At 37.5% G+C, this 14,471-nt stretch overlaps 1 protein-coding gene across 1 annotated transcript; it reads right to left on the bottom strand.

Annotated features, from left to right (window-relative positions):
* Nucleotides 1–10,272: 10,272 nt before the first annotated feature.
* Nucleotides 10,273–10,767, bottom strand: LOC100441553 (small ribosomal subunit protein uS19-like). The gene has a single exon (XM_054561306.2). The coding sequence runs from the start codon at nucleotides 10,750–10,752 to the stop codon at nucleotides 10,315–10,317; it is 438 nt and encodes a 145-aa protein (XP_054417281.1). The 5' UTR covers nucleotides 10,753–10,767; the 3' UTR covers nucleotides 10,273–10,314.
* Between the last annotated feature and the right edge of the window lie 3,704 nt (nucleotides 10,768–14,471).

Genomic DNA, 14,471 nt, shown 5'->3' with positions numbered 1-14,471 from the left:
TTTTTGAAACAGAGTCTCACTCTGTTGCCCAGGCTGGAGTGCAGTGGCACTATCTGGGCTCACTGCCACCTCCACCTCCTGGATTCAAGCAATTCTCCTGCCTCAGCCTCCTGAGTAGCTGGGATTACAGGAGACCACCACCACGCCTGGCTAATTTTTTGTATTTTTAGTAGAGACAGGGTTTCACCGTGTTGACCAGCCTGGTCTCGAACTCCTGACCTCAGATGATCCACCCACCTCGGCCTCCCAATGTGCTGAGATTACAGGCAAGAGCCACCACGCCTGGCCTCCTTAGTCTTTAATAAGCCTTATATTCTATGCAGAGATGAATGCAGGGAACTCCCAGTTATCAAGCAGTCCCTGGCACACCCAGACACCACTGAGTCTCTTCTTTTTAGGTTGCATCAGAATCATTGTCACTGGCTTTCCACATACTTCCTGTCTTTCCAACACCTGTAGAACTACATAGTGCTACATTTAAACAATATACTAGAGCTAAAAAATGAAAGACAATGATAGCACAATGACAGTAAAGGCAAAAGAACAGAACTTGAGTTACTTCCATTCTTCTTTCGTTCTCTGTGACTGGTGAAGGCCTCTGTGTGTAAAATTAAACAGAGAGAAAATTACACAGTGTAATATTTTTCTTTGGTAAGTACAAACTTTGGTTTACACATGAAATAGTTTACTGATTACTGAATATTTAATAGTAAAATTTATTCTTTTGTTAATTGTCAAAATTAAAGAATCAAGAAAAAAATATCAGAGATATAATTTATTGGATTTTTGATTTTGGATGTGAACTTTTAGGTAGGATTAATTAAACACAAAAATATTTGCAAACAGCTACATTTCAGGCTTAAACAATGTACAGCAAAACATCAAGCTTTAAAGTTGTACCTTAAAAATCTAGGCAAAAAATTTGTGCAGGTTAGCAACTATGCAACATAAAGTGAGAAAATTTACATGTACATGGAAAAAATAATTACATTTCAGAGAAGAGTGCGAAGAGAAGTTACAAAAGCAGCTGCATTGCCAGAAAAAATCACAAGGGCAATGTCTCAAAACCTTGAGTATTTTCCCCAAGAACTGAATATCCACTGTAACGCAACAAATTAAATAATGATAATGTTCACTATGATTCAGTGATGTTTTCTGATTTTTTTTTTTTTTTTTTGAGACGGAGTCTCACTGTGTAGCCCAGACTGGAGTGCAATGGCGCGATCTCAGCTCACTGCAATCTCTGCCTCCCAGCTTCAAGTGATTCTCCTGCCTCAGCCTCCCAAGTAGCTGGGACTACAGGCCCCCACCACCACACCCGGCTAATTTTTTGTATTTTTAATAGAGACGGGGTTTCACCGTGTTAGCTAGGATGGTCTCGGTCTCCTGACTTCATTACCTGCCCGCCTCAGCCACCCAAAGTCCTGGGATTACAGGTGTGAGCCCCCGCGCCCGGCCCTTCTGATTTTTACAAAAGAAAACCTCTAGAAGTTCTTACAAATATAAGAAATTTATGATGAATTTTCAGATAGAAATAATCTAGTGAAATGATTTTTTGACTACAGAGATGTTTGAAAGTTGCTAGAATTGAGCCAGAAAGAAATGTGGACCATATTGCAGTTTCTGGAATTCATTGTGAAATGGGATTTTTGTGAATATCTACCAAACTTATACTTACTGAAGTCAAATAAAATATAGAGATGAATCTCTAAATTTAAAACATTTTATGTAGGACGTAATAATAGGAATTTGGGGCACACAGACCGGGTGGCCTTCAGTATATCTGAAGAAGAAAGAGAAGGTTGCACGTTTTATAAAAAGGGGAAATGTTACTTATTGTTTTTCCAGAAAGTTCACTGGTACCAGTAAAGTGTTGGGGAGCTGGCAAGCTCTGATTGGTGAGTGATGGTTGTGGAGAAAACGTGTCTAAGAGTCTTAGCAAGTTATTTCAGCAGCTATCAGATAAAGCCAGTTTCAGGGTACAGCGGGCAGTTACGGCAGCCAGACTTGCAGAGAATTACATTCTTGGATCAATTTCATGTGCCCTGAGTGCTTTTTCCCTTTAGCCTCGTGACTCTGATTTAGTTGAGTATGACAAGAATGACCCGATTTGTATGATCAACTTTCATATCCTTAAGCCTTTTTCTAAAGATTCATATATCTTTATATGAATATGAATCTAAAGATTCATATATCTTTATATGAATATGAATCTAAAGATTCATACATTCTTTTTAAAAGAATTATTTTAAGTTTATACTAATAAGAAGTATTTTTGTTAACTATGATTGAAGATAAAAGGATATATCTGGCTATACTATCTATAGATCATAAATATATATAGAAGAAAAATTTTTATAAGGTCACTGAAGAATCTGCAGGAGTTAAGGCATGAGAACATAAACATAATGGTTAATTCATTATTTTGATAGCTCAATATCTAGGAATACATTTGTTTGTTTTAAAAAATATATCTACATAATTAAAAGTGCTATCCATTGAGGTTTTTTCCCTTTTGTGTATTGTAATTATTTTACTTTCATTTTCTTGATTATATACAAAATTCAATAAAGAAAATATTCACTGTGTTTTTCTCATCATTATTATCATTTATCTCTATTATTATTACTGCAAGTAATTTTATTATACAGAGGAGGAGGGTTTTAAAAATGATCAACTCTGAGTGTCAAATATGTTAGGTACAGAACCTGGTGAGGCTGAGGGCTTGCAATGCAGCCAGGGAGAGTGGTGAAATTCTGTAAACAGAGTAACTGGAGGCCCCACTCCCCTCATCAGTACACACAGTGCTGCCCTTGCACGGGCAGACGTTCTCACCTTCGGGTCTTGCATTTGTGTTTCCTCCATCTGGAATACACTTCCACTAAATACTTCCATGACTTGTTCCCTTACTTCCTTTAGGTCTCCCATCAGAGAGATTTCCTATGCCTACAAAAAGACTACCCCCGTCACTCTCTATCCCCCGACCCTACTTTATTCCTCTTTAATTAGTTCCATGTGATACAGTATACATTAATTTGTTGATTTTGTTTTTGTTTGTCTCTCTCAAATGACATCCAAGCCCATGAGATCAAAGATGTTGTTTTGCTCACTGCTGTATACCCAGCACCTTGGACATCACCGGACATATAGTAGTCAATATTTTGGAGTGCATTAATGAATTCACTGGAGAAACAGAACCTGAGAAACTATGCACTTGGGGGTATGCTGAAAGACCAGAACAAGGCATGAATTTACACACGAGGAAATTCAATGAAAGTCTATCTGCTCACTTGTGTTACCTTCTGCCTCATTCTCCAGCCCTGACTCCATAAGGTCAGTGTCAGGCACCTACTCCCTCCTCGCTATTATACCCCGGGCAAGATGTTGAGAGATTCCATTTCAAAGAAACTGAGGGGCTAGGGAAGAGAAGTTTAGGTATTGATATGTGAGGTCCCCAAAAAAACCTAGTTTGCTTCTTGATCACTGTGTAATGAAGCCTACCAATGCATTGGCTCCACTTAAACATCTGCAGAACTAGAAACCAACCACCCAGCACCAGACTCTTCACAGCCAGCCAAGAATCACCCAATGTTTGAGTAAGACTGCTAGAAGAAAACAGAGATAAGAGTAAACAAACTAAAAATGGAAATAGACAACAGAAAGCAAAAGATGACAACAACAAAAACACACAATAATCAGTGTTCCCAGAGGGATAAAGAGACTACATCCAAAAAAGCAAGATGAGATGTTATATTTAAAAAGAAACAATCAGGGAATAAGAGCTTTCAGAGCAGAATAAATACATATCTTTTTAAAAATCAAAGAAGAAAGAAGAAAGAAGGCCGGGTGTGGCGTCTCACACATGTAATCCCAGCACTTCGGGAAGGAAAGGCGGGTGGATTGCTTGAGCTCAGGAGTTTGAGACCAGCCTGGGCAACATAGTGAAAAATATATTTGTGAATATCTGATACTATATTTGTGAATATATGCAAACTTATACTTACCGAAGTCAAATAAAATATAGAGATGAATCTCTAAATTGAAAATATTTTATTTGGGAAGGAATAACTGCAATTTGGTGCACATAGACTGGGTGGCGTTAGTATGTCTGAAGAACAAAGAGAAGGTTGTACATTTTATAAAAAGGGAGCTTACCATCATTAGTCACCAGAAAAAAATAAAAATTAAAACCACGGTAATATACTATTATCCTCCCAGAATGGCTGAATTAAAAAATACTGAGAATACCAAGTTTTGATAAGGATGTGAACTCTCCAATATCCACAGTATAAAATGATAAAACCATCTCAGAAAACTGTTTGGCAGTTTCTAATCAAGTTAGATACACACTTATTTATGACCTGGAAATTCTACTCCTAGGTATATATCTAGGAGAAAATGAATGCATATGTCTACAAAAAGGCCTATAGAAAAATGTTCATAGTAGCTTATTTACAAACGCTAAAGACGGAAAACAGCCCACATATTCATTATCGATAAACAGATACACATACTAAGGTGGATTCGTACAATGGGATATTACCAAACAATACAAAAGAATAAACTACTGATACATTTAACAACATAGATGACTTTCATAAGAATCATTATGAGCAAAAGAAGTCAGACATAAAATAGCACATACTGTATAATTCCATTTACGTGACCACTGATCAGGTCAAACTAAGGTTGTAAGGTTCTTATACTATACATGAATTGATGTAGGATTAATTAAAGATAGAATGTGGTAAATTAAAAAGGTATGCTATAATTTCTAAAGCAACCACTGAAATGAAAAAAAGAGCCAGTAAATGAGCAATAAATTATAAAATATTCAATAATCCAAAATAAGGCAAAAAGAGGTAAAAAACAAATGAGACAAACAAAAACCAAATTTTAAGATCATAGATTTAAACCTAACCATACTTATAATCAACATAAAGTATAAGTAGTCAAAGTAAAAGAGGTTTACCTCAAGTAAAAGAGGTTTTCAAATTGGATTAAAGATAAACCCAACTATACTTATCCTACAAGAAATGCATTTTAAATATAAACACATAAGTCAGTTAAAATAAAACAATATACTATGGTAATATTAATCAAAAGAAAGCTAGAGTGGGCCATATTAATATCAAAAAAGTTGATTTCGAAGCAAAGAATATTATCACAGATAAAGAAGGTAATTTCATAATTATAAAGTTGTTAATTAATCAAAAGAATGTAACAATCCTAAACACTTACGCTCCTAATGAGAGTTTAAAAATACAAGAAGTAAAAAATAATAGACCTACAAAGAAAAATAGACCAATACACAATTATAGTCAGAGATTTCAATACTACTCCATCAATAATTTAGAACCAATAGAAAATCAACAAGGATATAGAAAATTTGGCAACACTATCAGCCAACTTGAATTGCTTGATATTTAAAGAACACTTGACCCAACAACAGAAGAATAAACATTGCTTTCGAGTATACATGAAACATTTACCAGACCATATTCTGAGCTATAAAACAGAATGTAAGCATTCTACAATTGAATTTAATTAGAAATCAATAACATAATGATCTCTGGAAAATCCGCAAATATTTGGAACCTAAACAACACACTTCTAAGCAACCCATAAATCAAAGAAGAAATCAAAACAGAAATTAAAAAGCATTTTAACTGAATGAAAATAAAATACAGTATATCAAAATTTGAGAAATGCAACCGAAACGTAACTTAGAAAATGTTGGCACTAAAGTACTAGATTAGAAAAAGAAGACAGATCATTGACCACAGCTTCAATTTTTAAAAAACTACAAAACAAAAAATTAAACCCAAAGTAAGCAGAATAGGGAAATAATAAAGATCAAAGTGGAAATAAATAAAATAGAAAATCAGCTAAACCAAAAACTGGTCAGTGAGCAGGTCAATAAAATTGATAAACCTCTAGCCAGACTAATCAAAAAAAAGAGAGAAATTAGAAGTTGCCAATATCAGAAATGAGAGATGTGATATCACTATAGATTCCACAGATATTAAAATGGTGATAAGGGAGTATTATGAACAAACTTATGCCAATAAATTTGACAAGTTAGATGAAATAGACAAATTCCTTGAAAGACACAAACTGCAAAGCTCACCTAGGAGGGAATTCATAACCTGAATAGCACTATATCTATTAAAGAAATTAAATTTGTAATTAAAAGATTTCCCACAAAGAAAATTTCAGATTCAGAAGGCTTCACTGATAAATTCTACCAAATATTTAAGAAAGAAATAATACCAACTATACATAAACTCTTTCAGAAAACTGAAAAGGTGGAATAATTCTCAATTCATAAAGAGTCCAGCATTAACACTAGGCAAAGATATTGCAAGAAAAGAAACTACGAAACAATGTATCTCATGAAAGTGAATGCAAACATTCTAATAATTGTTTAGCAAACTGAATTCAAGAATATCTAAAATGGATAATATATCCTGACCAAATGGGGTTTATCTCAGGAATGCAAGGCTGGTGTAACATTTAAAAATCAATCAGGCCAGGCGCGGTAGCTCACTCCTGTAATCCCAGCACTTTGGGAGGCCAAGGTGGGCAGATCACTTGAGGTCAAGAGTTCGAGACCAGCCTAGCCAACATAGTCAAAGACTGTCTCTACCAAAAATTAGCTAGGCATGGTAGCACACACCTGTAGTCCCAGCTATTCGGGAGGCTGATGCAGGAGAATCACTTGAACCCAGGAGGCAGAGGTTGCAGTGAGCCAAGGTCACACCACTGCACTTTAGCCTGAGTGACAGAGCAAGACTCTGCCTCAAAAAATAAAAAAAAAATAAAATAAATTAATGTAACTCACTATATTACCAAACTAAAAAGAAAACCATATGATCAATAGACACACACACAAAATCTTTTGACAAAAGCCAATATCCATGTATGAAATCTCTCAGAAAAGTAAGAATAAAAGGATCAACCTAATAAATGGTATCTACAAAAAGCATATAATTAATATTGCTTAATGGTGAAAGACTGAATGCTTTCCACCAACAATCAGAAACAAGAATAGGATGACACTCAACACTCCTATTAGACATTGTACTAGAGGTTTTAGCCATTGCAATAAGCTAGGAAAAAGAAATAAAAAGTATCCACATTGAAAGGAAAAGTAAACCTGTCTATATTCTCGACAACATGATCATCACTGTAGAAAATATGACAGAATCAATGAGTAATGGCAGATCTGAGATATGCTCTTACCTTTTTCCAAGTAATCCTCCTTGAACTTTTTGCCAACCTCCTAGCTACCCAAAATAAAGGCTACATTTTCCACTCTCCTTGCAGCAAGGTGTGGCTTTGTGACTACTTCTTGAGATGTGAGTAAAAGTACTTTGTGGCAACTTGTAGAGACTTTCTTAAAAAGATAACTGGTGTACACCATGAGGTAAACTTGGAGATAAAAGGAGCCTGACTGAATCCCTTCATGGAGTAGAGTTGGCAAAGCAACAATGGGCAACCTACCTCTGAATTTTACATAAGGGAGAGATACAAACTTCTATCTTGCTTAACGCATGACATTCAGTCTTTGTCACTTGCAGCTGAAGAAATTTCAAATATTTATTTAAATCTCTTTGAAGACAAACAAAATTAGAAGAGATGGAATATAAGAAAAAAATAGTGGATCAATCCAATAAATCCAACATCCTACTAATAGTTCAAGAAATACAGAACAGAGAAAAGAGAGAGGAAGAAATTTCTCAGAACCAAATGACATGAGACTCTAGATTAAAAATATTCACCAATACTCACACTAGCTAAAGATATGGAAGAGACTCATATTAGGGGATGTCATTGTGAAGTTTCAGAATACCAAAGAAGATCCTGAAAACTTCCAGAAAGATAAGTAGAGAATACTTACAAATTATTAGTCAGAATGGCTTCATATTTCTCAATAGCAGCATCAGAAGCCAGAGGACAAATAATCAAATGCCTTCAAAATTCTGGGGGAAAATTATTTTCAGCTTAGAATTCTAGAGCCAGCTAAACTCTCAATCAAGCACAAGGACAGGATAAAGATGTTTTCAGATATTCAAGGGCTCAAATACCCGCTATGTACCCTTTCAAAAGAAGATTGGAAAATATGTTCTACCAAAACAATGAATTAAAACAAGAAAGAAGACGACACGGGATCCAGGAAAGAGGATATCTGACACAAAGGGAAGTCTCCCAGTGAAATTTTTACAAAGAGCAAGCGTTACATACTGAAGCAGAAGGAAGAAGTTTCCAGGAAATAAAGACATACAATTGCTATTTGACTGAATAGAAACATATTGTTAATATACACATGGGAGAAACAGTGAAATAATTGAAAACAATTAACAATAGGTGGATAAAAATTCAGGCCCTCAAAAAGGCTAGTATCAATCACAGGGAAAAGGAAGGAGAAAAAAGAAAGAAAACATAGAAGTAGTATATTACATGGCTCAGCAGTGCACTTCATTGGTATAACCATAATAATGTAAAGAATAACAATTAATTTAACCAAAAATCATACCAAAATTAAATTAGAGGAATGTAGGGAATGTAGTTAGGAAGAGAATGTAAACTGGAATGGGCAGGGCAGGTGCACAGAAAGATGGCTTAAAGTTTGGACTTCCTGGCCAAATTGCCTTGCTTCATATCCCAGGACACCTTCTACTAGCTGTACGATCTTAGGTAAGTTACTCAACTTCTTTGTACTTCAGTTTCTGCATCTGGAAAATGAAGATGATACTACTTACTTCAAAGAGTTATTGTAAAGATAAAATGAGTTTGTATATATATATATATATAAAAAATATACTGATAAAAATACTTGGTATAAAGTAAATACTCAATAAATGTGTATTTATCATATTATCATGAACATGGTAGGAAGTCAATATATGTTCTCTAAACTTGAAAAGTTAAGAAATATTCTATATAGAAATGTGGAGGTAAGGAAAATAGAAGAGTTGAAAATTGGGTGAAATAGGGGATAGACTATTGACTTTCATAAAATCCTCATAGATCTCTTTGATTTAAAATAAACTTTGTGGCCAGGCGTGGTGGCTCATGCCTGTAATCCCAACATTAGGGAGGCTGAGGCAGGTAGATCACTTGAGGCCAGGAGTTCGAGACCAGCCTGGCCAACATGGCAAAACCCCATCTCTACTAAAAATACAAATACAAAAATTAGCTAGGCGTGGTGGTGCAAGCCCATAGTCCCAGCTACTCAGGAGGCTGAGGCATGAGAATTGCTTGAACCCCAGATATGGAGGTTGCAGTGAGCCAAAATTGCACCACTGCACTCTAGCATGGGAGACAGAGTGAGACTGTCTCAAAAAATAAATAAATAAAAATAAAATAAAAAAATAAAAAATGAAATGAACTTTATACATAGACTACTATGATAAAAATAAAACTTAATTCCAAACAAGGTGGCCTTCTTTCCAAAAGCCCTCTGCCTATTGAAAGGTAGCTGAGTGAGACTTAATGAGCTCTTCCTTCATACAGTGACATTTGCTGTATTTGGCCAACTTTCTGCTCCACCATTAAGCCCGATTATCTTTGCTGACACTTAGAGCACATTTACTTTAGATAGGAAATTGAAGGCCAAACAGAAGAGACAAAGTCCCTACCAAGTAAACACGGCCTCTCCCCAGAGTACCACACAAGATAATATATCACATTTTCTATAATGGACCTTAGGGGTTCAAATCCTGGATCTGCCATTTAGTAGCAATGTAATTTTTGACAAGTAATTCACCTCTCTATGTTTATTTCCTGTGAATTGTACCAAGTCTGCGAGGAAATCTATAGGTCATGCCCTACCTTCTTAAGAATCAGCTCTTAAGGAATAGTCATTAGTATAATGTTAGGCAACAATTTCAGTGAACAGAAGTCCCCAGAGCAACCAGAGAAAGCAGAGCACACTCTGTTCTGAGAACTCTTCTGTAAAATAGAAAGCATGTCCTGAACCAGACCCCAGGCCCTTCATTACACTACCCATCTCTGGTACTTGGAAGAGCATGAGATAATAGCCTAGGGGCTATAATAGCCCCTGGCCAGAGGCCCATTTACTAACCCCACCGGTATAAATGGAAAAAGTTTTATAACTTAACTCATTAAACTTAATGCAAAAGTATAACAAAATTAGGAAACACACCTTTTATTTCTCTAAAGACGAAAATACATCTGGGGATTGAGAATCTATGAGGTGTGAAGGAAAGGAGACAGAATATTAGCTACCACACTTATTTGCATATCTTTTTTTTTTTGGAACCATGTGCGCCTTTATTAGCTGAGCCACTACTTGAGAGGGATGAAGCGGGAGGAGTGGGTGGCCCTGATGCCGGGCCGGCATTGCTTTACGGGCTTGTAGATGATGGAGAACTCGCCCAGGTAGTGGCCAATCATCTCGGGCTTGATCTCCACCTGGTTGAAGGTATTGCCGTTGTAGACGCCCACCATGCTGCCTACCATCTCGGGCTGGATGATCATGTCCCGCAGGTGCGTCTTCACCACTTCCGGCTTCTCCATGGGCGGTGCCTCCTTCTTGGCCTTGCGCAGGCGCTTCAGCAGGCAGTGCTGCTTCCGCCGCAGGCCCCGATTCAGCCGGCTCCGCTGGCGCGCACTGTACAGCTGCATCAGCTCCTCGTAGGACATGTCTAGCAGCTGGTCCAGGTCCACGCCGCGGTAGGTGAACTTGGGGAAGGTCCGCTTCTTCTTCTGCTCTGCTTCTGCCATCTTGCCGGATCCTCAGAAAAAGCTATTTGCATATCTAAAGGTTGTTTTCCTGATGAAAGCAATCACCACTATTAACAGATGTGAGCATAAATGGCTAACCATTATGATCAACAAAGTTTCAGCTGATAATAAGCTTCAGTATTACTTAGATAATGCTCTTTTATACTATTAATATTCAAGATATTTATTTAAAACAGACCAATGGATTTCCATGAAAACCTTCTCTATTGCCTAGGTGACTAAGGTTCATGCTGGCACTACTAGATTATTTTAAAATTTTCAGGAAATTCAGGTCTACTTCGATTTTTAAAATCATGCATCCTGGTTAAGTTAAAACTCAATTTCACTATTCTCCCATGTCACATTTAAAACGTTTCATATAACCTCAAAAAACACAAGCAAAAAATGAAGTCTCTAATTGATCTTGTGAATTCTACAACTCTTCCTATTAACCAAATGGATATTAAAGGGGGTACAAATACCTGAAGGTTTTATGAAGGATTTATTTGGTAAAATCCATAATGTATTTAGTTTTCAATCAAGCTTCAAAACATAGAATGATGATTCAAATGTCTGGGACAGGAAAGGCACTGCAATTTAAAGGAACTCACAGTAATTGTCAAGAGCCCCATCCCCGAGGCTTGGTGAAAGGTTTAAATAAGATAATGAATGTAAATCATGTGTACTGACTACATAGTAAGTAATCAATAATATCTGCTACTATCATTGAGAACTATGGACTGGATGCTATTATACATGGGAATTCTGTGGTTAGATAAGCATAGCCCAAAGTTTCTTAATAATCACCAACCTGGAGGGAAGTCACTGTTAGGGATATGATGAGGGCTATGAATTTTATATGCTTTGATAGTCTAGTTAGAAAAGCATAGTTGAAGATGTCTGTCAAACCTGCAGGGGGTGGCAGTGCTAGAAGAGATAATTCTGTAGTTTGAATGACAGACTCAAGATCAAAAGGAGCTCAGACTGAGATGATGGGCTATAATAAACAAGATATTTAAGCATGTTGTTCTCCTGCTTAATTACTTTCAGTGGCTCTCTGTTGCTGACCACTGAATGCCCTAATGTGTCAGCATGGCATTGAATACCCTCTACATTAGAACCTTGTCTGGATTTTTTTGGTATCTCCCACCACTCCCCTACAGATGCCCCTCTCTTTATCTGAGCTTCTTGTTGTTCCCAGATCTTGCCCCTACCGTACTACCTGTTTCTTCTTGCTATAGACTGAATGTTTGTGTTGCCCAGCCCCAAATTCATATACCCAATCTAATCCCCAATGTGAGGGTATTTGGATTGGAGGTAAAGCCTTTGGGAGATGATTAGTTCATGAGGGTGGAGTCCTCATGTATGGAATTCGTGCCCTTATACAGGAGACCCCAGAGAGCTCCCTTGCCTCTTCCACCTTCTGAGGACACAGGAACAAGGAAGCAGGCTCTCACCAGACACCAAATCTGCCAGCTCCTTGGCCTTGTACTTACCAGCCTCCAGAACTCTGAGAAATAATTTTTTAGTTTTTATAAGCCACCCAGTTTGTATTAATCTTTCCTACACTGCTATAAAGAGCTACCTAAGACTGGGTAATTTATAAAGAAAGAAAGGTTTAACTGACTCACAGTTTCCACAGGCTGTACAGGAGGCATGGCTAGGGGGGCCTCAGGAAACTTACAATCATGGCAGAAGGTAAAAGGGAAGCAAGTGTGTTTTTAGGTGGTGGCAGGAGAGAGAGAAAGAGGAAAGGGGGAAGTGCTACACACTTTTAAATAACCAGATCTTCTGAGAACTCTACACAAGATAGCACTAGGGGGATGGTACTAAACCATTAGAAACCATCGATCCAATCATCTCCCACCAGGCCCCACCTCCAACGTTCGGATCACAATTCAACAGGAGATTTGGGTGGAGACACAGAGCCAAATCATATCACAGTTTATGGTATTGTTATTGCAGCCTGAACAAGCTAAGATGGTGCCGGCCTGTCCCCCACCTGTTTCTGAAAATCCTATTCATCCTGTTTGGCTCAACTCAAAAGTTATTTCCTTCATGAAGCAGTTCCCAGTCCCCCAAAATCAAATAAGCACCAAGTCTGCCCTTGAGTGCCAACTATCTCACACCACTGCCTCATATTGGATGTCTTGGTGACCTTGGTCAGTCCTCTTATTAACTTCCAAGTCTCTTAAAGGCAGGAACTGTTTCAATTATGCAGACTACATTCTTAAAAGTATTCATGAAACAAATAAATAAGTGATATATGTGAAGTCCTCTGTTCGTGGCCAAACCAAAATCATTTCAGGGGAACACGATGAATGAAAAATCACATCTTAGGGTTGTAGCTGCTATAAGTAGAATAAGTGCAAATATCGTGGGCACTAAAAGCTAATAAAAACATAGGGTACACTATCCAGAGGACAGAATAACTCTCTGGTTACAGATGTGAGGCAATTAACATTCTATGTGGGTTCTGATTATTGAATGCTTAAAGAACTGCTCTGGTGTGGGCTAATGGTGGGAAGGGGCTTCACCTGTAGTGTGTTGAAGTATCATTTACTATGCCAGTAACAGCACATTGCTCACCCTGGAACTTAATTAATCTCTATACATCCTCAGACATAAAGAGACAAAAAAGCTCAAATCTTAGGTCTCTCATGGCTGGAAAGGGGACAAATTGGTCAAAAGTATGGCTTCATCTTATGTTATGGTGGGAAATAATAGAATATTGGCTGCTATGAGGGATAGGCTGGGAGTCAGGTGGGAGGTGAACATTAAGAAGGAGAGGGACTGACCTGAAGCCTACGGAGTGTCACTATCACTCATCACAGGGTTAATTTTGAGAGGCAGCTATGTTTGTGCAGTTGTGTTTTCTGTAAACATTATTGTTTTGCTTCACTATGGTATTTCTTAAAGTGTTTTGGAAAAGTAAGGAAAGAGGCCGGGCACAATGGCTCATGCCTATAATCCCAGCACTTTGGGAGGCTGAGGCAGGTGGATCACTTGAGGTCAGGAGTTCCAGACCAGCCTGGCCAACATAGTAAAACCCCATCTCTACTAAACATACTAAAATTAGCTGGGTATGGTGGCACACGCCTGTAGCCCCAGCTACTCAGGAGGCTGAGGCAGGAGAATCGTTTGAACCCGGTGGGTGGAGGTTGCAGTGAGCAGAGATAGCACCATTGCACTCCAGCATGGGTGACAGAGTGAGACTCTATTTCAAAAAAAAGAAAAGAAAAGAAAAGAAAAAAGAAAGAAAAGGAAAGAGATTAGATTAAGATTAAGTACCTACTTCCTCTCCCACTTCAAGTCCTGGAAATAGAGTATCAGAAATGTTGAGGAATTCTTTAGGATAGAAAGGAGACGAGATTTTACTTATGGGAAGACAGCAAATAAAAACTGCAACTTAACACATACACAGGTGAAAGTGTTAGCAGGAGTAGGAACCATTTGCTCTACATAACTCCAGAAAAAACTCATACTAAAATGAAAACATAAAGCAGGCAGTTCTGAGCAATTCCCATCCTTTCTCTACAAAAAGAGACAGGGTACTAAATAAAACATAATTTAGCAATCACAAGCATGAACAGATAGACCACAAAATTTACCGAGCATTTAAGCAAGATCAACAGTATGAATGAAGACATTAAACCAAAAAGTGAGAGGCACTACCATCTAGGGAAAAGGAATAAATTATAAATTAAAAGAACATAAGA

Source organism: Pongo abelii, chromosome 1 (genome assembly GCF_028885655.2).
Source record: "Pongo abelii isolate AG06213 chromosome 1, NHGRI_mPonAbe1-v2.0_pri, whole genome shotgun sequence".
Classification (NCBI taxonomy): domain Eukaryota; kingdom Metazoa; phylum Chordata; class Mammalia; order Primates; family Hominidae; genus Pongo; species Pongo abelii.
Note: the sequence above shows the minus strand (reverse complement) of the source record. Positions and strands in the feature narration are given on the sequence as shown.